The sequence below is a fragment of the Cucumis sativus genome, chromosome 5 (genome assembly GCF_000004075.3).
Source record: "Cucumis sativus cultivar 9930 chromosome 5, Cucumber_9930_V3, whole genome shotgun sequence".
Lineage (NCBI taxonomy): Eukaryota > Viridiplantae > Streptophyta > Magnoliopsida > Cucurbitales > Cucurbitaceae > Cucumis > Cucumis sativus.
In genome coordinates, this window is record NC_026659.2 from 8,209,973 (window position 1) to 8,233,895 (window position 23,923).

The following is a 23,923-nucleotide window of genomic DNA, read 5'->3' on the forward strand; positions in this document are numbered from 1 at the left end:
ATCTTGAATATATTTGAATCCTTCAATTCTCATTACTCGCAGTCTCCAACCACACTTGTTGTCAATGCATATAACAAAAAGAACCTCTTTTGTAGACTTTTTTACTATAAACTGATTTTTTTTTCATCGCCAAGACACTTAATCTCATTAACAAATCTCTTTTGGAAAAAAATATTTGTCCTACATCAAACTCCTCACTTGTAGAGCTTTTTTCGGACCAATCACTCATGTCTGTCTTCAACTTTCGGCTAGAAGAGCTGTAATGAACTTTAGATTTCCCTTTGCAATCTTTTGTAGGAGCATCTCTATGTTGTGGGATGTCAAATGATTCACTATTCATCTCAACTGCGCTCTATGTAAAAGTATCATTCTTTCGAATCATATGACTCATACGATTCCCATATAGCCGAAATGGTCCCTATCATGTTATCACACAAGCCAACTTCAACTTCACGAACATGAACTTCATTCTCATTTAATGTATCCATTGCAATTGGAGGATGGAGGTTTAAGTTATGAGCTTGGTTGCTCCCAAATACTGAATTGTAATCTTTGCTTAACCTTTTCTTGCTTGATTACTTTTTAGGCTCAATGAGACGTATAAAGAGACCTCTAATGGATTTTCACTAAGAAGATAAAACTTCAAAGCGCGGTCATTGCTTAACTCAAAATGAAGGAGCTTCATGTTCCACTTTTATCTCATATATGCATCTTATCATTATGTCGAACTTTGAAGGGTCAACTTCTGCAAGGTCATATAATTCTGCCTGTAAATCTTTATGTTTTATTTCTTTACTGACAACGATGCCTTTTAACATGCCTCCTTCGTATTTTCTTCGCCCCTCATCCCATTTACCACCGTAACACACTAATATGGGAACATGTGACATCCTTAAACCACCTTATACTTTTTAATTGTTGCAAAAACTGATTTGAAGTTAGAATTTGACATATCACATAAAAAAAACTTTATTGACTTATTTTGCAAAATTAAAAAACAGTAGCTAAACACTAAATAAAAAATGTTTACGACTAATTCAGTCTTCGACATTTAAAGTTTGACAGCTACGAAATGTTTACGATATTGCGAGATACAAAAAACAATAGTTAAAAGTCACCATAAATCAATTCATTTCAAATTAAACATTTGAATTTAAGAACCTGCGAGATGTCTGAGAGATGTTTGCGAGATAAAATAATACTAATAATAACTTGCTAACATCCTTTGAAACATCTCTAAAACAACCATAAATCAACTTGAAACAATTAAAAATTATATTTGATTTATACATCTAAGATGCAAATATATATACATATAACACAACACGATTCAGATTAAAAAAAAAAATAAAACAAACCATAGTGGGTGAAATGTTCGCCAGAGTAGAGGATGAATGACACCAGAGTAAAGCGAAAAGTTGACAAACTTTTGAGAGAGGAGAAGAACTGCAAATGAGTTTTCTTTTTTGTCCTCTACATACTCTACTTTGAAGAAAGAGGTTGGAAGAGAAGAGCAAATGTGAACTAAAATTAAATAAGGGTATTTTCATCGTTTTATTTTAAATTTGTCCTAAATCTCAACTGTTTTACGATCAATCATAAAACTTTTTTTCTATTCCATTTTTGGTGGCCATTCCCAACATTTTTCATTGTTTATTTATTTTATATTCGTTTGCCTACAGCAAAGAGGAAGACGGCAATTGATAATTTGATTTCAAGTGAACCTAAGAAACCGTAGTCCACAGCGGAAGAGAGAGCACAGCAGATCAATCATGGAAGTTCAGGGCTCCTCGAAGAAGATGATAGCCACCCAGGCTGAGATGGTCGAGGCTAGGGTTCCAATTCCTTACAGAGATCAGTGCGCTCACTTGTTGATCCCTCTTAATAAATGCCGCCAATCCGAGTTCTACCTCCCATGGAAATGCGAAGACGAGCGCCATTCCTACGAGAAGTGTGAATATGAGCTCGTTATGGAGAGGATGCTTCAGATGCAAAAGATCCGTGAGGAACAGGCCAAGTTGAAGAAGGGTATTCATCTCATTCCCAAAACTGCCAATGTATGACCCCATTCTTCAATTAGGTTCGTCTCTATTTCTGTCTCATCTTCTTAAACATTATTATTTGATTCTATTGCATTTTTCTTTTTACCCTGTCATCGGCTTCTCATAATCTTGGTCCGAATGTTTAAAATTCCATGTTTTTTTTCTTTTCCTTTTGTTTTAGGGCTATATCCTTTCCGCTTCATGATTTCACCCGTAGCATGATTAGGATTTATTTCTTTCTAGAACTATGTCGGTACGGATAATGAAACGCAGAAACTTGTGGATGGCGGCGTTCTATGAAATACTTCGATGACTTACAAGTACCGATTTGTGTGCGATCTAAGCTAGAATCCGAGGAATGAAACAATTTGAGAATTAAGTCAAAGGAAACGCTGTTCTGCACTTCTGCTACTTAAAATTAAATGGAAAATAAGATCATTATGTCCCAAGCTTGGGCTCTGAAAGTATAAGCTACTAATTATTGAAAACAGTATTAAAATTGGCTGAAGTGTTTTGATGAAAATTAATGGGTATATAATAGATTTCTGGTGGGACCTTTTGTATTTACTTGTGAGACTTAAGAGGGTATATGCTCTTATGATTCATCCCAGAAGTATAATATATTTTTTCCTATTCTACCATTTCAATATTAGAAACTTTGGTGTTATGATGGTCCATCCTAAGTTCAAATGATGCTCAAAATTTACGACTTACATAGGTCTTTCTATGGACAAAGGATATATTATAATTTATCACAGTGTGGATGAGCTTTCTCATTATTTAACCTATGCTCACAGTGCCTATTCCTATTGCATATCAAGAAATTGCTGAGTACTCCTCCCTCATATGGGTCAAAAGAGTGCTTGGTATATCACATAGGAAATGATGAATTTGACTTGTCTACTTGTTTAATCTTTAATAGTACTGAGAAATAATAATAGAGCTCTCTCTCTAAAGTAGCCCAAAATCGAAAATTTCTATGCAACATTAGACCACCTCAAGGATACAGTCAATCAGCCTTATTGAATGAAATCGTCTTGACTATTCCTTTGAACAATTTGTTTCCATAACAATTGTTTCATATTTTTTATTAAAGAATGACAAAACCCTAAGAAAACCCAAAGACTTGCAATAATTAATTACACAGTTTCTTGCTAATACAAAGTAGCAACAGACACTGTATCTACACATCAAAAATTCAAGAATGATAACGCTGTTGAATTCTATTCATTGTATCAAGACTTTCACTGTGTTTTCAAGGAACGCTGTTGTGATTGCATATGGCAAGAGGCGTTGTGAGGCACATGTTAATTGCTAGGGTGGTGTCCTATTTGATTATGTTCAATAAGGCACTCCCTTTCACTCATGAAAACTGAAGAAGAGTCAAATGAAGAAGGAAAGGAGTGATGAGGGGGAAGAATTAAAAAAAGAAGAGTGGGAGAAGGGACAAGTTGAAGAAAAGAAGAGAGGGCCAAGGAGGAGGGGGAAGAGTTAGAAAAAGAAGAAGAGTGGAAAGAGGAAGGGTTAGGAAAAATAGAAGAAAAGATGGAGAAGAAAGAGTCAAAAGATAAAGTTCACCTCTTGCACCTCTAGTTTGCAGACGATACTGTACACTTTTGCTCCGAAAAAGAGTTCTTTCTCAATCTGAACTAAATTTCAAATTGTTTTCATTTTTCCTACATGAAAACAGTTGTTCTTGTAAAAAAATCAATCTTTTTTGAAATAATCTCATCCCTTAGGACTGATAGAGGCAAATGTCAAATTTTGAGCATGAAATGTGAGTCTTTCAAATTGAAAAGGTGGGCTAATTTGGTTGGTTGTGAGTTGGAAGTTTCCCTTCATCCTTCTTGAGTTTTTCTCTCGGTCATCCCCTTTAGGATGTTCCTTTTTTATCTGTCTCCCTAAAAAGCATATTTGATGCAACCTAATTCTCAACTCTCAAGTTTCAAATCTTATTCATTGATTAGCCCTTACTAAATACAAACAACTTACTTATATGTGCCAAATTGAAAGGAATGGTCTTTAACTAACTATCTTCCTTAGTTTAAAATAATAAAGCAACTTCAAGACTTATAAAAAATAAAAGACTTGTGATTGTCGAGGATTATTTGGTTTCTCAGTGTTGGTTTTTTCTCTTTATGTGTAGGATTTAAAGTTCAGAAGAAATTTCATTGATGCTGAATTTGATGATTGTATTACTTGTTTTTTTTCTTTTTTCTTTTTTGAAACAACTACTTCCATTGAGAAAAAATGAAAAGAATACAAGGGTATACAAAAAACAGTCAACCCAACAAATCATCCCTACTAGAAAGGAGGTCTAACTAAGAGAAATGTTTCCTAAAGAATAATTACAAAAAAGCTTTGAAACCGAAGCCCAAAGAGACGTGAAATCTTGCCAAAAATCAAACCTCTTGAGGTTCCCTTTCCCTCCCTCTAAACACCTTATCATTCCTCTCTGCCCTAATATCTCGAACCACCGAAAACACTCCAACAAGCCACAAGAAACAACCTTGGTCTCTAAAAGGCATATGGAGGAGGAATTTCTCGATCATATCATGAACATCTCTCTGCGCAACAAAACTAACATTGAACTCTTACAAGAAAAGAAGCCACACCGTTCTTGCATATTGACAATCCCAAAAGAGATGCTCTAGGCTCGGAAGCGCGAACATAGACATGTGACATGACACGATATGGTGATATGCCAATTTTTGAAAAATGTAGGACACGACACCTTGGGGACACTTTATGTTTCTAATTATATTTATATATAAAATTAAAATGCTAGTTTTTATTTATTATTTAAAAGACTAGTTTTTTTTCATAATTAATTGTTAAATAAGGTTTTTTTTTTTTAAAAAATGAATAAAGAGTAAAGATCATTAAAAGGAAACAAAATAAAAAAATCCTTGGTAATGAAACTCGCGACTAGATGAGATAAGGCCCAAAAGCCCAATTAGAAATAAAAAACTTTAACCTTACGTACTATTATCTTCTCAGCCACCCTTTTTATGCACACCCACCCTCTACATGCACACCCACCTTCTCCCTCCTTAATTCTGCCTTCTCCCTTGCCGATTTTGCCCTTTTCCCTTACCAATTCTACTCTATCTTTGTCGTTGATGTCAACGCTTTTTTCCATCCTTGTCTCCCTTCTTTTGTCGCCACTCTTTCCAACGCCTTCAATTCATTTTAAGGTTTGGATTTTTTCTATGCATGTCCCTAGCCTGTTTTATGCGTGTCATCACGTGTCCCATATTAAAAAAAATAATAATAAAAAAAGAGATAGGTTTTTGCGTGTTTGACACTGTGATACGTGTCAGGAGCATGTCGAATGTGTTGGTCGGTGTCTGACACATGTTAGATAGTGACACTCAACCAAAATTGGTGTCCATGCTTCCTAGGATCCAGGTCTTCCTTCGCCTTTTGACGAACAATACAGCAGAAAGGTCCCACAAGCAAAGTTCTTCTCCCAACAAGCCTAGTGGTAAAAGGGAGACATAGTTTCAATAACTAACTAAGAGGTCATGGGTTCAACCCATGGTGGCCATCTACCTAGGAATTAATTTCATTTGAGTTTCCTTGACACCCAAATGTCGTAGGGTCAGGCAGGTTGTCTCGTGAGATTAGTCGATGTGCGTGTAAGCTGGTCCAAACACTCATGGATACAAAAAAAAAAAAAAAGCCTATCAATCGTGTTCACTCGACCAAGCAAGACTAAGTACTTGACTTGCTTAGGAATCTTAATCCTTCAAATGACATTGAACGCAGACTCCCCAATGGGAGAGGGATCCAACAATAATCTATAGAATTTAGAAGGATTTACAAACCCTTCAGTAGGATTCATACTCCAAATGCAAACATCCTTTCTCCCCTCCCTAAAAAGTACACACCTCCAATAAAGAAAGAAGAGAGGCAACCTCCAAGTGACGACGAAACCCGAAGGAAAAAGACATGGAGTGGTTGCTCTTTTGAACAAGCTTACGATTTTTATATCAGATAATAGCAATGCCATGTTTGTGTGATTGTTTGAAAATGGTGGCTTATTTTTGGTTAGATTTTTCTCTCCTAAGCACGTTGTGAAACAAAGAAAGTAAAAAATCTGATCTTATTTGGAAGGCCTTTTGCCTTAAAAAAGTCAAGGTTTTCTTGTGAATCTTCTCTCTTGAAAGGTTAAACACTTGTCCTAGACAATGTTTTTAAAGCCCAAGGCTCAATAGTCTTATGGGGCTTAAGCACAATGAGCATAAAAGAGTACGGACCCTTTTTGTGTGGTGCACTATATAGAAAACTACTATATTAAGAAAAGAATGGTGGTTGAAGTGGAAGTATGAAAAAACATACCTCTAAACTCAAGAAATTTTGCATTTAGGCTTGGGTAATTTTACTTTTTAGTTAATAAAGAAGGAAAACCCCTAATTATTTCTATTTTTTTAAAATAATAAAGGCCCAAAACTTGGGGCTTCACAAAAGGTATGCCTTATTTGTAAGTGTCAAATTTGGGCCTTTAGCCTAGGTGCGCGCTCAAGAAGGCATTTTAAAACACTGGCCGTAGAATCCTAAGAATCCTTCAAAATTATGCTCTCTTTTCTAAATGGTGCGTTTCTCTTTCCCTCTGGTGTTTTCTTTGTAAAAGTGATAAGGAGTCTTTTGTGCACTTTTTTTTTTCTTCGTCGCTTTGCTGGTAAAAATGTTTAACTTCTTCAAAACAAAGTGGTGTTGTGTTGGACCAAGAATGCTTTAGATTAGTTAGTTACGGGTCCAAAATTAAATGCTTAGGCAAAAATCCTTTGGTACAATGGGATCTTCACCCTTTTTTGAACTTTGGAGGTTGAACTGAATTGAGATTAAATATCAAACAATTGATTATAGGTTTCCAACCAGACCTGTGTTCGATCTATAACACAAATCTGTTCAAGCCCCTGACAACCATGAATAACAAAATCGAACGAGCTAGCGACCTTTGGCAAATTGGTAGCAAGTGCAACGTTCTTTGGCGGATTGACAATGTGTGTGGTGACGTTCGGTGAACCGATAGTTGGTGCAACAAGTTCTAGCGAATTAACGACGGGTATGACGTGATTGGCACACCAGAGGATTTCAAATTCTCCAAAATTAAATAAAGTCCCATTTCCTTCTGAATTATGTAGTAGTGGAAGTAATGCTTACAATCCTTAGGGAAGAGAGGTGAGGTTTGGTTTGGTATTGCTCATAAAGTAAATTTGCATTAAAGTACATTAAGTAAATTGGCATAAAAGTAAATGATGAATCGTGGGGAAGGTTTTGAAAACAAAAACTAAGTTTGGAAGTTTAATTTCTGTTAAAAAATGTACAGCCCAAACACATTTATACAAAAGGACAAAAGGTGACCGACCACCTTTACAACCGGTCTACACATTTGAATAACCTGCTGGAACCCTTGTTTCTTAACCTATATTCAGTTAATTCGGTCAAACCATAGCAGCTAATTACATCAAACTCCCTCCCCCAAAAGAAAAATCGTCCTTGAGTTTAGGTTGGAATTTCCAGCTGGTCGGATGGAAAATACTCATAATTATCAGCTATGTTGAAAATATGATGTGTAGGTGATCGGGTAACTCAATCTTATACACTTCACAGAATCTTTTCACTATCTAAAAAGGACCTATCTTTTTTGGTGTATTTTTCAATAAGTTGCCCGCTTTCTTGCTCATAAAATAATTGCCTATTCACATGTTTCTTGTCCTTGGTTTGGTGGCCAATTTATCCATGGGGCTCGTCAATGGTAGGAGCTTTACTTTTTGTCCCATCCAATTGAACTCACATGTATGCTCCCTTCCTTTATGAGTGGCTTGCAAGTCGTATTGCCAAGGACGACTTAGCAAAATATGGCAAACATCCATGTCAAGCATGTCACAAATAATTTGGTTTTTATAAAAATTACCAATAGAGGGGATTTGCAAGTTGAATTAATTTGTGCTTTGCTGCTTTTCTTGATGCAACTAACTTTGTAAATATGTGAGTGTGGACCTAATTTAAGACTAAGGCTTGCACAAGTTTTGAAGAGACTATGTTTTTGCTACTTCTGCCATGGATTATGTTGCAAACTTTGCCTTTGATTGAACGAGTCCAAAATAATGAGTGTCTTCGTGGACGAGTCTCAGTTTTTGGCGTGAGTAGAATTCTTTGAACAACACAAGAAACTTTTTTTTCATGTCTGGACCCAACTCATTGACATCTTCGGAATTTGGCACCATTTCATCATCTTGGCTTTCTTTACCTTCAACATATGCACTGTCTTCTATTGAGGAGATTCATTAGACAAATGCCCTTTTTGGTTGTATCAGTAACAAAATCCAAGATTCTTTTTTTGGTAAGTATTGGATCCTCCTTTCTTTTTGATGTTTCTTGGTTCTTTGAATATACTCGAAGAAACTTTCCACACTTTTAACCCAATCAAGAAGTACCTCAACATCCCAATTTTCACCGGATGTAGGCAAGTCCACTTTCATCTTGAAATCTCGATGATAGTTTTCCTAAAACTAGCCTTCTCAAATTTGAATACTGATTACGGGCTTCTTGGTGAAAATTCTCCAATTTGGCCTCCCCTTTATTGTGGAAGATGATTTCGACCCTTTGTGTTATTGAAAGGGCTTTGTTGACAACCACTTGACGTCGGGCTCCACCCAAATCTCCTCCAAACCTAACTCATCGATCAGCTGTGTCAGTATGCATTTGATGGAACTCGTAGCCAATCGAACTGAGAATTCAATCTTATTGATTTTATATAGCAGAAAGTTAACACTTCTCTGTTTACCTCTCTTCCAAGAAATAACAGAAAGATTCAAATACTGCAAAAATAATCCATCTCCCTCCCTCCCTTAACAAACTTATTTATATGACTAACCAACCTATCCCTAACCAACCAATTACTCACACGTGTCTCCCTCCTTAACAAACTTATTTATATGACTAACCAACCTATCACTAACACGTGTCTCCCCCCTTAACAAACTTATTTCCCCTCCTCCTGTAGTGATATAATATTGGAGGTCTAACATTACTCTCCTTCTCCAAATTCACCTTGTCCTCAAGGTGAAAATTTGGAAAACGCTGCTTCAACTCCTCATATAGCTCCCAAGTAGCCTCATGTTGTGGAAGACCCTTCCATTGCACTAACACATCCCAGTCTCCCGCTTTGTTTTTTGAACAACTATAAACCTTCTCGAGAATATCCCTCCATTCATGATTTTCTGTTAAACAGGAAACATCATGCTTATCTTCCTTGTGCTCTCCCAACACCTTTTTTAGCTGTGATACATGAAATACCGGGTGTATGGTCGAATTCTCTGGTAATTCTAGCTTGTAAGCCACCGGACCAATTTTAGCTATCACCTTGTACGGTCCAAAGAACTTAGGAGAAAGTTTTTCATTTCTTTTTCTTCTAACAGTCACTTGTCGGTATGACCTTATCTTCAATAATACCAAATCTCCAACCTGGTAATGAACCTCTCTTCTCTTGGTATCGGCATATTTCTTCATCTTGTCCTGTGCAACTCTCAAGTGTTCACGTATGGCTCCTAACACCACATCTCTTTCTCTCAGCTGTTCATCTAACATAGAGTTAGTAGTGTCACTCTCTCCATAGTATATCAAGGGAGGTGGCAAACGCCCGTATATAACCTGAAACGGTGTGACTCCGAGTGCACGTTGATATGTAGTGTTATACCAATATTCTGCCCACGGTACCCATTTAACCCATTCCTTAGGCTTCTCTCCACAAAAGCAACGCAAGAATGTCTCCACTCCACGGTTAACAACTTCTGTTTGACCATCCGTTTGTGGATGATATGCTGTACTGTGGTTCAATTTTGTTCCTGCCACGCGAAATAAGTCCCTCCAAAAGTGACTTAAAAACACCTTGTCTCTATCTGAAGCAATGGATTTGGGATATCCATGTAGCCGCACGACTTCCTTCACAAATATTTCAGCTACCGTCTTTGCTGTATATGGATGTTTCATAGGGATGAAATGTCCATATTTACTGAACCGATCAACCACTACAAATAATACTTCATACCTTGCTGCTTTAGGTAATCCCTCCACAAAATCCTTTGAATTATCCTCCCACACTCGATTGGGTACCTCTAACGGAGTTAACAGTCCAGCTGGTGATAGCGCCAAAGTCTTATTTCTTTGACATATCATGCACTCTTCGCAATACTTCTTCACTTCCTGCTTCATTCCTTCCCAATGTAACTCTGCAGCCATCCTTTTGTATGTCCTTAAGAACCCCGAGTGACCCCCAAAAACCGAATCATGATAAGTGTGTAAGATGGTGGGAATCAACTTAGATGTTTTAGATAATTCTATTTGATCCTTGTACATCAGCAGTCCCTGTTTGATTGAATATTTTCCCTCCTCCAACTCTTCGGTCTCACTCAATTTCTGCATAACATTCTTCAGCTTCTCGTCTTGTGCCACTTCTGCCTTGATGACTTCGATATCGATCAGTTTATGGGCTGTCAACTGATTCAAGTGTATTGTTGGTGGTACTCTGGACAGTGCATCCGCGGCTTTATTCTCTAACCCCGGTTTATACACGACCTCAAAGGGATATCCCAGAAGTTTGGATATCCATTTCTGATATTGAGGCTGTATCACTCTCTGTTCCAGCAGAAACTTCAAAGAACGTTGATCAGTCTTGACTAGAAAACTCTTCCCCAACAAATATGGACGCCACCTTTGCACCGCCATTACTACTGCCATCAACTCTCTCTCGTATACAGGTTTGACTCTATCCCGTACTGCCAGTGTATGACTATAATACGCAATTGGACGTTGGTTCTGGATTAATACAGCCCCCAACCCGAATCCAGAAGCGTCAGTTTCTATTTCAAAGGGCATATTGAAATCAGGTAGAGCTAACACGGGAAGTGTCATCATGGCTTGTTTCAGCCTATTGAATGCTTCTTGAACCTCCCCCGTCCATTTAAATCCTCCTATCTTCAATAACTGTGTCAAAGGAGCTGCAATTGTCCCATAATTCTGGACAAACTTGCGATAATACCCTGTCAGACCAAGGAACCCCCTTACTTCCCTTACGTTAACAGGAACGGGCCACTCCCTTATTGCCCTGATCTTTTCAGGATCCACCTCAACTCCATCACCTGAAATAATATGTCCTAAGTAGTCCACCTGAGACTGAGCAAAGTTACATTTCTTCCTGTTTGCATAGAGTTCATTCCTCCTCAATACTTCTAATATTGCTCTCAAATGACTCAGATGATCTTTCAACCCCTTGTTGTAGATCAAAATATCATCAAAGAATACTAAGACGAACCTTCTTAGGTAGGGCTTGAATATAGTATTCATCAATGATTGAAAGGTGGATGGTGCATTAGTCAACCCGAACGGCATTACCAAAAACTCATAATGACCCTCATGAGTTCTGAATGCTGTCTTTTCAATGTCATCAGTACTCATTCTAATTTGATGATACCCTGATTTTAGATCAATCTTCGTAAAAACTGTGGTTCCATTCAACTCATCAAACAACTCCTCAATCACTGGGATTGGGAACTTGTCTGGTACGGTAACATTATTGAAGGCCCTATAATCTACACAAAAACGCCAGCTTCCATCTTTCTTTCTTACCAATAGTACTGGACTGGAATAAGGGCTTGTGTTTGGCCGTATTACTCCCGATGCTAGCATTTCTTCCACCAGTTTCTCCATTTCTGCCTTCTGTTGATATGCATACCTATAGGGTCGTACATTCACTGGATCGGTTCCCTTCTTTAGATGAATCTGGTGTTCTATTACTCTTCGTGGTGGCAAAGTTTCGGGCCACTCAAAGACATCTTCGAAGCTTTTCAACACTGCTGCTACTGACTCCTCTACAGTCAAGACTTCATCAAACGAGTTATCCCTTTCTAAGGCTTCCCTTCTTTCTAAAGCTCTGCATTCGACCAAAAACCCTTGATCCTTGTCTCCCCAAGATTTCATAAGGGTCTTTAAGCTGACTCTTGCCTTTGTTAGACTGGGGTCTCCCTTTATAACAATCTTCTCTCCGTGGTGGGTAAAAGTCAGAATTAAGTTTTTCCAGTCTACTTCCGTTATACCAAGAGAGTATAACCATTGCATCCCCAAAATTGCATCCACGCTTCCTAGCTCCAGTGGCAAGAAATCGTCAATAACTCTCCATTCTCCAATTATCATTTCAATGGCTTCACAAACTCCCTTCCCTTTTATGGCCGTTCCCGAGCCTAATATGACTCCATAATTTGTAGTACTTTTCGTGCTTATCTGCAGTTCCTCCACCAAGCTTTCAGAAATGAAGTTATGTGTAGCTCCGCAATCTACTAATACAATGATCTCCTTTCCTAGTAATTTTCCCTTCACCTTCATAGTTCCTGGATTAGATAATCCCACGACTGAGTTTATCAACAAATCCACCACAGTCTGCTCTTCTTGGAGAACTTCAGCCCCATTTAACTCTTTCTGTTCTGCCTTCTCTTCTTCAACGATTTCGCGAATGGAAGTTCCTTCGCCGTCATCGTTGTTCTTCATCGGAGTACCCCGCATTGATAACTCGGTAATCCTTTCGTTCATCATGGATCTCTCTAGGGCGGCCGACTCCATGAATCGTAACATCATTTGGTTATGTTTTTCCATGTTTTTCGATATTTCGGTCAACGTTTTTTCGATAATTGGCATTTTACTCATCTCCTTCTTGATGCTTTGAATTTCCTTGTCATACGACTCCATCTTCTCTTCCAACCGAGTTTGCACCATCTTCGTTTACTTCTTCCAAGATCACGCTCTGATACCAATTTGATGGAACTCGTAGCCAATCGAATTTAGAATTCAATCTTATTGATTTTATATAGCAGAAAGTTAACACTTCTCTGTTTCCCTCTCTTCCAAGAAATAACAGAAAGATTCAAATACTGCAAAAATAATCCATCTCCCTCCCTCCCTTAACAAACTTATTTATATGACTAACCAACCTATCCCTAACCAACCAATTACTCACACGTGTCTCCCTCCTTAACAAACTTATTTATATGACTAACCAACCTATCACTAACACGTGTCTCCCCCCTTAACAAACTTATTTCCCCTCCTCCTGTAGTGATATAATATTGGAGGTCTAACAGCATTTTGTGGTGAAGTACCTTTTTGTGGTAGGAAATAGGAGAAACAGGAGTTCTTGAGATCTTTCTCAGATTCTTATTTACATTTTTGTGTTACCAATAAATTGCATTTTATCAAACTAGGCCTATTAGAGCACAAGGAAAATGAAGAGTTTAATGACATTGTTTATTACTTTTATAATGCCTATGAAATTATTAAAAACTAAAAAATTCAAATTTCTAAACCAGTTCAAAATATGTGTGCAACATGATGGTGAGCTCTTTATGGCAGCAGTACTACAATTTTACCCAAAGTTAGCCATGAATTTTTTTACTCTAACAGGCAACACTTCTAGCTCTGAGCTCAATTGGAGCATTACATGTAAGCGGTTCATTTGTTTTAGAAATTTACTTTTGACTTTTTATGGTAGGTTAGTGATTTTGTAGATTCATTCGAAGTAGAGATATTAGAGCAAAATTGACTAAATTATTTTGGGGAATCCAGGAGAGGAGCTAACAAGAGTTTAAGACGGTTCACCTCTTAGACCTAGATTTTGTGTCACATGATTGTCATAAGTTTCTATGTTGATTGCGCCTACTGTCTCTCGATGCACATTTAGAAGTCCCTAGAAAGTCACACATTGTTTACCTTGCTTTATCAATTACTAAATTCTGATGGGTATCTAATGATATAAAGGAGTCTTATTCAATATTTAGAAGATTGCCCTAAGGCAAGGGTCTCACTCGGAGAATAGAGCCTTTCTCTCCCTCTCGAGAAGTTCACTTCGCTAAAACAAAACATATGTTAGGAGCCCTCCCTGAAACGCAGAAACACTCCAACAACAATGGAGAAAACAGAGACAGTACTCTGCTATACTTATATTAATAGAAAACTTGTTGATGTTCACAAGCAACAAATAACCATAAAATAGGGACAAAGACAATACAGAAATGGAAATAAGAAAACAGGAAAGAAATACTTGTTGTCGGCTCCTTCGAGAAGGCCAGATTCTACTCCACATAAAGCCCTCAGCAACTTTTCCCAAAAGACGATCTACCTCTCCAATCCCCAAATGTATCCTCCCTAGTAGGTTCCACCAAACTTCCCCTCCACCTGTTTTCTGTTTATTTCCCAACATACCCATTGTTCCAACGAATTCCCAAGACCGACTCCGGGGTCACCTCCAGTTCGAAATCTTCAATCAAGGGCGGCGGTATGTGTTGCACCCTCTGAGCTTGTCCCAGTTTAAGTTTTAACTGAGAAACGTGGAATATGTTATGAGTTGGAGCTTCTGGGGGTAACTCCCACTTATTGTTAAGATTCCTAACCTGAAAACCAGAAAAATCTCAACAAGACTAAATAGAGACAGTACTCTGTTACAATATATTGATGATAATAACCAAAATGTATCACAAAATATATGTAAGACCCAAATACAGTAGGGAAAGAGCAAATCAAACAACCAGCCCCTTTGAGAAGTCTGGAAACCTCTCCTAATGAAGCCTACAACAACTTTCACCAAAATAAAACATAAAAGACCTAAAACATCAATCCCAAAACATTCCATATAAATACCAAATCTCACAGTGGGCCCTTAGGTGTTGCTTTCTCTTCAGCTCCCTGAATTACCAAATCCCATGTCAATTCCCTTTTTTGCTCTTTCTCTTGTATGTGTGTAATATTGGGGGTCTAACATTATCGCTCGGCTCAAAACTCACCTTGTCCTCAAGGTGGAATGCAGGAACTTGTTGCTTCAATAATTGTACTGTCTCCCATGTAGCATCTCTATCCGGTAGTCCTTTCCACTCGACTAGCCACTCGTTTGCGGCTATTTCTCTATTCCATCTGATTCCCATAACAATTTCTGGCCTTAGCTGCAATTCAAACTCTTCGATCAGCCTGGGAGGGAAGTGTTGGACCTTTTGTGTTTGGCCCAACTTTAATTTAGTTGGGATACGTGAAAGACATCATGCATACATGCTTCTGATGGTAGTTCTTAGTGATGCGCCACTTCTCTAATTCTTTACATTACTCGGTAGGTTCCATAGAATTTAGGTGAAAGTTTCTCACTTCATTTTTTTTGCTAAAGATCTCTTCCCCCACTTGGAAAATAAGTTCCCTCTTATATAAATCAGGTTGCTTTTTCATCCTATTCTGGGCCACCACCAAGTTTTCTTTGAACGCATTGATTATTAAATCTCTCTCCATCAACAATTGATCAGCACTGTTATTCAGTATTTTCCTCTCTCCATATGAGATTATGGATGGTGGAGGTTTTACGTAGACAGCTTGGAATGGTGTTGTTTTTTAGGAACCATGAAGAATGGTGTTGTTTTTTATGAACCATGAAAAATGGTGTTGTACCGAAGTTCCGCCCACGGAATACACTTGTTCCATTTTCTAGGTTCATTGCAAAAAACGCCTCAGAAATGTTTCCAAACAATTATTTACTCGTTTGGTTTGCCTATCGGTTTGTGGATGAAACGCGATGCTTCTCTTCAACACAATCCCCATTGCTGTGAACAAAGCCTTCCAGAAGTGACTTAAAAATATTTTATCCCTATTGGTAATGAGTGATTTTAGTAGTCTGTGTTTGCTTACAACCCTTTCGTTGAAGACCTCCGTCACTTGCTTAGTTGTAAAAGGATGCTTGAGAGGGACGAAATGGCCAAACTTACTCAACGTATCCACCACCACCATGATAGAGTCAAAACCCTTAGCCTTGAGCAGCCCCTGTATGAAGTCCATGGTCCAATCTTCTAAAATCCTTTCCAGTATGGGTAGGGGTTGAAGTAGTTCGGTTGGCGAAGGAGATTCTGCTTTGTTTATTTGACAAACCTCACAACTCTCACCATATTTTTTTACATCTGACTTCATCCCCACTCAATATAGTTTGCCGCTCATTCATTTCTATGTTCTCATAAAACTAGAATGACCTCCCAAGATTGAGTCATGAAAGGTGTGTAAAAGAGATGGTATGAGAGATGATGAACGAGGTAGTACTAACCTTCCTTTGTATCTCAGTTGGTCTTTCTTCCATTCATACCTTGGTTTTCCCTCTCGATCTAACTTCAATACTACTATGATTTTTTATAGTTCCTCGTCCTCGTCTACTTCTTTTATTACTATTTCCATATCCATGATTCCTGGAGCTGTCATTACATGGAGTTCAGTCGATGGGGGATTCAAAACAAGGCATCAACTGCTTTGTTCTGAAGTTTAGTCTGGTACAATATCTCAAAGTTGTATCCGAATAATTTTGTTAACCATTTCTAGAACTGGGGTTGCATTTCCCGTTGTTCTATTAGGAATTTGAGTGCCTTCTGATTAGAGATTACTGTAAACTTCCTTCCTAATAGGTAGGCTACCACTTCTGCACTGATAAAACCACTGCCATGAGTTCTCTTTCATAGATAGATTTAGTTTGAGAATGGGGCAAAAGTTTTTGACTAAAGAAGGCCACTGGTTTTGAATTATGCTTTAACACTGCTCCCAACCCGAATTATGCGCCAATATCGGTACTGAAATCATTGCTCTTTTAAGTGTTTCGAATGCCACAGTTGCTTCTCTTCGTACGAATTCATTTTTTTGTAATAATTTGGTGATTGGTGCAGCTATATGTCTCCATAATTCCTCACAAATCTTCCACAGTATCCAGTGAGCCCCAAAAGACCCCTCAGCTCCGTTACATCTTTAGGTTGTGGCCAGTTCACCATAGCTCGAATTTTCTCCCCGTTGGCCTCCACTCCCTTACTCGATAACCAGTGACCCAGATATTGAATTCTAGGGTGTCCTATGACACATTTGTTTCGGTTGGCGTGCAGCTCGTTACCTTGTTGAATATCACCTCCAAATGCCTCGTGTTCTGTTATGTCCGGGCTATAAACTAAAATTTCATCAAAGAAAAAGAGCATGAAGTGGCGGAGGAAAGGCCGAAATATCTTATTCATCAATGATTGAGAGGTGGCAGGTGCGTACGTGAGCCCAACGACATTACTAAAAATTTGTAATGTGCCTCATGAGTGCGGAAGGCTGTCTTTTAAATGTCTTCTTCTCTCGTTCGTATCTGATGATATCCAGATTTGAGGTCTAATTTGGAGAAACTTGTCGCGCTGTGTAATTGGTTCAGTAACTCTTCAATTACTGGTATCCAAAACTTGTCAGCCACAGTGACTCAATTCAATTTGTGGTAATCAACACAAAACCTCCAGCCTCCATCCTTCTTTTTAATTGGTCTAGTTATGACTCCTCTCAATATTTCCATGACCAATTTTTCAATTTCTTCTTTCTGTGCGTGCCCGTATTTGTAGGGTCTAATGATAATTGGCTTCTGCCCTTCCGGTGGCAATATTTTGTGATTGATTTCGCATTTCGATGGTAGTTTTACAGGAGAGTAAAACATATTCTCACAGCGATGCAACAATGCTTGAATCATTGGCAGTCCTTCCTCTTACCCTCTTTCACTTGTTCCACTTTCGGTCTCATCACTTTCTCTGTTCTCCCTGTTTTAAACTTTGACCTAATATCTCCAGTCCCCTTCTTCCCATGGTTTAATCAAAGTCTTCAAGGAACATTCGACTGTGATTAGTGAAATCCCATGGAGGATGATTGTCTTACTTTCTATCATAAACACGATTGATCTCAATGACCAATGTATCCTCATGAAACTTGTTGAACACAGCCAAGTGATGCCTAGAATTACATCTAATTGCCCCAAATTAATGGCCAGAAGTCAGCTTGATAGTCACTTCAGTCAGCACCAACTCTACTTTTCTACATATGCCTTGCCCAGATATTGGTCGTACTGTCTCCTATAGTTACCCCAAACTTGGTTCCTTCCACCACTGGTAAGCCCAGTTCCCAAACAATTTTCTGACGTATAAAGTTATGTGGTGCTCCACTGTTATTCAAGTTCACCACTTCTCTCCCTTTGATTTTTCCCTTCAGTTTAATGGTCCCTTTTTCGGAAAACCCATGTAACGATCTCAACGAAATCTCTGTGTCATCTCCCAACTCCATAGATTTTAGCTCCATAATCTCGTTTTCTTCTGACTCGATCTCTCCCTCTTCATCAGTTTCCACTTCGTCGTTCATAATACACAACATCAACTCTCTATTCTCCCTCACCTTGCATCGATGCCCACGCGACCATTTATCATTGCAACGAAAACAAAGCCCTTTGTCAAGCCGTGTTCTCAATTCACTATCTAAAAGTCTCTTAGTCGGCGGTTCTCTTTTCACAAAATTACTCTGTTTTTTTTATAAAATTACCATGTGTAGGTAGGGTTATTTGCTTCGTTTGGGCCTCTTTTATTTCAACCTTTTCCATTTGTACCATGTGGACCTTCCCCGATTGGGTCTTTTTCTACTTGATCCTTGGATCCCAAATTTGCTCATCGCCAATTGTAAGACTATATTACGGTCATTCACTAGTTGGGCTTTCCTCATACATTCATCTAAATCTTTTAGGGTGGCGACTCATCACTTCCGCCCTTAGTTCTCGCTCCAACCCTATCTAAAAGGCTTCCATCAGAACGTCTCTACCATTTCTGGCAATGGAGCTGAATTAGTAAAAAATTTTTTTAGATAGTCATCAGCCATCTTGTTGAATTCTGATCAGCCTCGCTCCCAAACTACCTTCCCCCTTAGGTTGAAAATGATTGAACATTCATTGTTTCAAATCTCCCCAGGACGTGACCTTTCGATTATTGCTCCAACAGAACCAGTTGACTTCGTCTTGCGCAAAGCTTACCATTGCTACCTTGACTTTCTCACTATTGGTTAAGTCGATTATTTCAAAGAAGTGCTCTACCTAATACACCCTTGACTTTGGATTCACTTAGTTAAAGATCGGCATCTCCAGCTTCTTGTATATGCTTTTATCCGACACCACTTGCATAACGCTGACTCAGATTCCGTTTCGTCCATTTTTCACTTCTTTAACATTGAAACGTCGGAAGTACCAGACTCCTCCTTCCTTCTATTGGCCATACCCTCCCTTGTTTCTTCGGTGAGCTTTTTCACCCTTTTTCAATCCTATTAATATTTGTCTCAATTCTTGAATCCTATTAATCTTCTCTTTCAGTTGCTTCTAAGCCATGGAACTTGTTTTTCAAGGATGTTAAGGCATAAATCCCAACAAGACTAAACCGATAGAAGGGAAAGAACCCAGACTAAACAGAAAAATCCCATCCTCTGTTACAATATATTGATGATAATAACCAAATTGTATCACAAAATGTATATAAGATCTAGATAACAGTAGGGAAAGAACAAAACAAACAACCAGCTCCTTTGAGAAGGCTGGAAACCTCTTTTACTGAAGCCTACAGCAGCTTTCACCAAAATAAAACATAAAAGACCTAAAACATCAATCCCAAAATATTCCATATAAATACCAAATCCTGAAGTGGGCCAGAGGTGTTGCTTTCTCTCTCTTCAGCACCTCGAATTATCAAATCCCATGTCAATTCTCTCTTCTGCCCCTTCTCTTGTATGTGTGTAATATTGGGGGTCTAGCACTTATATGCCACTTCACCGATGGTTTTAGGCACTATACAAGGTCCATAGAATTTTGGATCCAATTTCTCACTTCTGTTCCTTGCTAGCGATCTCTACCGATATGGTCTCAGTTTCAAGAAAACTTCATCACCCATCTCAAACTTGCTTCTTCATTCGATTTTGGGCCAGTCAAGTTTTCCTTCAAGGCCTGTATCACCAAATCTCGATCCATTAAGATTTGCTCTGCACTATTGTTGGTGAATTTGCTCCCATAGGACACCAGCGGAGGTGGGGGTCTTTTGAATACACTTAGAAACAGGCTTTTTTTCGACGCTATGTGGAAGGTGGTGTTATTCCACAACTCAGCCCAAGGAATATACTTGTTCCACTTCGTTGGTTGTTTGTTGCAAAAATAGTGGAGATAAGTTTCCAAATAGCAGTTGATTCTCGTCGTTTGGCCATCTGTTTGGGGGTGGAACGTTGTGCTTCTCTTGAGAAGAGTACCCATATATGAGAACAACTCCTTACAAAGTTACTCAAGAATATCTTATCACGATCCATGATGATGGATTTTGGGACCCCATGCTTGCTTACTACTCATCAATGAAGATTTCTGCGACTTGTTTAGCAGTGAAAGGATGTTTCGGCCCAATGAAGTAAGCGTACTTCTTGAGCCTGCCCACCATGACCATTATGGAATTGGATCCTCTAGCCTTTGGGAGCCCTTCCACAAAATTCATGGTCCAGTCTTCCAATCTCACCTCCGGAATGGGCGATGGTTGCAGCAGTCCTGCAGGAGATGTCACCTCAATTTTGTTCGCACTACTCGATGTACTTAACATCACTTTTCATTTCTGTCCAGTGTAGTTCATCGCTCATTCTCTTGTAAGTTCGAAGGAAGCTCGAATGTCCCCCTGATACCAAGTCATGGAAGGTGGGTAAAAGAGAGGGAATTAAAGCAGACTTATTCGAAAGTACTAACCTCCCTTTATATAGTAGTCGTTGATTCAATAGCTGGTAATTATGCTTTCTCTTCGGATCTTCTTCCAATTTTCTCACTATCCTCCGTAGCTCCTCATCCTTCTGCACTTCCTCAAGAATAGTTTCCACCTCCACAATTCTTGAGGCCGTCATAGTTGTCAGTTTAATAGGATGAGACACTTGGGAGAGTGCGCTGCCGCCTTGTTTTGCAACCTGGGTTGATATAAGATCTCAAAGTCGTATCCCAATAGCTCAGTCAACCATTTTGGAACTGTGGTTGCACCTCTCTCTCTGCTCAGTGAGGAACTTCAATGCTTTTTGATCGGATATCACTGTGAATTTTTGGCTTAATAGATAGTGTCGCCATTTTTGCACTGCCTACCACAGCCATAAGCTCCCTTTCGTAGACTTGACTTCATTTGAGTTCTAGGTGATTCATTAGTGATTGAAAGGTGGCGGGTGCGTTAGTCAATCCAAATGGTACAACCACGTACTTGTAATGTCTTTCGTGAGTTCTGAAGGCTGTTTTCTTTATGTTGCTCTCTTTCATTCGTATTTGGTGGTAGCCTGGACGCAGATCCAATTTAGAAAACACATCAGCCCCATGCAATTCATCCAATAATCTGCATACGATCCATCCTGTGATTCGAATCAACCTCGCCCACAGGCTCCGTTCTCCTGTTGGTTGAAAGTGCTTGGACCTTCGATTCATGAGGTCATCCCACAATGTTACCTTTTTTCGGTTATTGCTCCAGCAAAACCAATTGATCTCTTCTTGAGCGAAGCTCACTACAGGCACCTTGACCTTCTCGGCTTCAGCCAGATCATTTATCTTAGAGAAGTGCTTCGCGCGATAGACATGATTCTGGATTCTCCTGATGAAAATCAGCATTTCCAGCTTCTTTATACTTGCTCTTGTCCAAAGACCCTTGCCCCACCTTAATCATGCATTCGTTTCCTTGAGTTTTCCTTTCATCTTCGACACTGAGTCGTCTGATGTTCCCGACAATGGAAATGAAAGGAAAACTCAAGCAAAATTCCAACAATGCGATGATTCGAGTCCCTCCTCAATTGGTTTTTGCACCATGGCTCATGTCACCCAGGATTGTTGCGGGCTCTGATACCAATTTGTTATAACCACTTCCTGAAACACAGAAAAATCCCAACAATGGAGAAAACAGAGAGTACTCTGCTATACTTATATTAATAGGAAACTCCCCAATGCTTACAAGCAACAAGGTAACCATAAAGTAGGGACAAAGACAATAATACATAAATGGAAATAAGAAAACAAGGGAAAAGAAAGACTAGTTGCTGGCTCCTTCAAGACCGGATTCTTCTCCGCAAAAAGCCGTCAGTAGCCTTTCCCAAAAGATGACCCATTGACCTACCTCTTCAATCTCCAAAAACATTCCTTATATATTTCTCTCTGGTGGGTCCCACCCAAATCTTCCCCTCCACCTGTTTTCTGTTTATTTTCTAACATACGCACCCCTTGCTTCCTCCTTCGGTAGGTATGAATAATTGGGGCCTAACAACATACCTTCCACGACTCACTCTTTCCATATATAGACTCTGTCCCCTCACTCTTTCCATACATGGACTCTGTCCCTCTGACTAACCATGGGGACCACTCTAGCATACCATTGGCTACTGAAAAACACTCTATTACATTGGCCATTCCCATTTTATCTCTCCTATGATATTTATGATATTTCAACAGAATCGGTGATCTATCAAATTCTTCGTGGATAATGGAGCTTGCATCCGGCTGCGGTAAGATTTGTGGGTAGGAATTTTGTAGCTTTTAGACAAGTTCACTTCGTTGTGCTCCAAAACATATATTGAAAAGAAAATATTAAGCTGTATCACTATTTTTCATGACAATAGCCACATGTCTAACTAGTCGATTCTAGTGGTCTTCTTCTTGGACTTCATTTTGCTAGTGTTTCCAATGGTTTTATGTTCCTTTAATGATTTTTTAGAAGCTCATTGGAACATGAATGCTACAGTTGCTTTCTTAGCTTCCATATATTTGCCTATATGGAGTTCATTGAAGATTAGAAAATGATCTGTCAATCTTGTTGCTTAAATGGACCTGCAGTTTTGCACTAAAGTCTCTCTTAAAAGGAAAGAACTTATTTTGGCATTAATTTGAAATTTCAAGATTTCTAGGTGTCAAATTATCACAACTGTTGATTTTCTTCGCAACCGAGTTAACTGTAGATTGTTTTTTTGGTAAATCTGACAGGAAGCAGTAAATTGCTGAGATATGTGAAGTTTCACTATTTTCCGGCACCAGCAATGGGAAGGCATTTGATACTGTTTGGTCGATTGTAAAAACTCGTAGTTTTCCGAAATCTTTAAATCTTGTCAGAATCCTCTATTCGGGATTTGGAATAAAGTTACCCCTTGAGCAAAGAAGTGTAAACTTCAGCCTTTGTTTTTTTGATTAAATATCATTTATGTCGATGTGTACTGTGATCCTGAATATCATTTTGCTTTGTGGATTGTTCCAAAATGTCTCTAATTTTGGATATCTTTGTGCTCTTCATAATCATCTCATTACTTATTATGTATAACAATAATGTAAATCACCGGTTGACTCATTTCTGTCGAAGTTGAATTATATTTATTCTTACGCTTTTCTTCATTTGTAGACTTGGAATTTGTTAAAGATCCAAAAAGTAAAATTGACTTTATTGGTGTTCGAAAACATGACTATCATACTATTTTGATACCGTGTGAAAATCATCACTTGACTAAGAGTTTGTGCATGGGTGAGTGGGTGAAGGGTATATCAACACCCTTGATACTTGATTAACCAATAGTCTTTTGAAAATGAGTCAGCATCCTAGGACAATTTCAAACAGATACTATTATTGAAAAGCTTAAATGAAATGTGAAAATAGGAACCAAGCCGATAAAGTGAATTTAAAACTTTCGATATAATTTCACAAATTAAAGGTATTAAACGAGACTAAGAGTACTGCATTTATTGTTTAATTGATTTATATTTTAAGAAAAAAGTAATCTTTTTGGTCTCTAGATCTTTTTGTTTGATCAAGTTTTAAAGTGTTACGTGATGTACCATCATATTGTTGATATTTTATTTCAATGTAGTCCTTATAGGTAAATATTTGCAAGTCTTAGACTTGTTTTTGTTTTTAGAATTTATTTAAAATTGTAATTCTTTTATTTAGAATTGATACAAAATATAATAAGAAAATGAAATAAAATTGGCAAATATTTTAAGAACATAATAAAAAAAAATGTAATGG

The 23,923-nt window shown here is 38.4% G+C and overlaps 1 protein-coding gene across 2 annotated transcripts; it reads left to right on the forward strand.

The window, feature by feature from the left end:
* Positions 1-1,666: 1,666 nt before the first annotated feature.
* Positions 1,667-23,288, forward strand: LOC116403837 (NADH dehydrogenase [ubiquinone] 1 beta subcomplex subunit 7-like). Of its 2 annotated transcripts, none has more exons than XR_004216705.1 (2): positions 1,667-2,080; positions 22,894-23,288. XR_004216705.1 is itself a non-coding variant. In XM_031885492.1 (2 exons), the coding sequence occupies exons 1-2, from the start codon at positions 1,773-1,775 to the stop codon at positions 22,909-22,911; spliced, it is 303 nt and encodes a 100-aa protein (XP_031741352.1). In that variant the 5' UTR covers positions 1,672-1,772; the 3' UTR covers positions 22,912-23,288. The 2 variants fall into 2 exon arrangements, 1 of the variants encoding a protein (XP_031741352.1); XM_031885492.1 differs by having other exon boundaries at positions 1,672-2,057.
* The last annotated feature ends 635 nt before the right edge of the window (positions 23,289-23,923 follow it).

What these genes read in the sequence shown, in the direction of transcription:
- LOC116403837 (XM_031885492.1), top strand. Translation starts at nt 1,773, where the DNA reads ATGGAAGTTCAGGGCTCCTCGAAGAAGATGATAGCCACCCAGGCTGAG.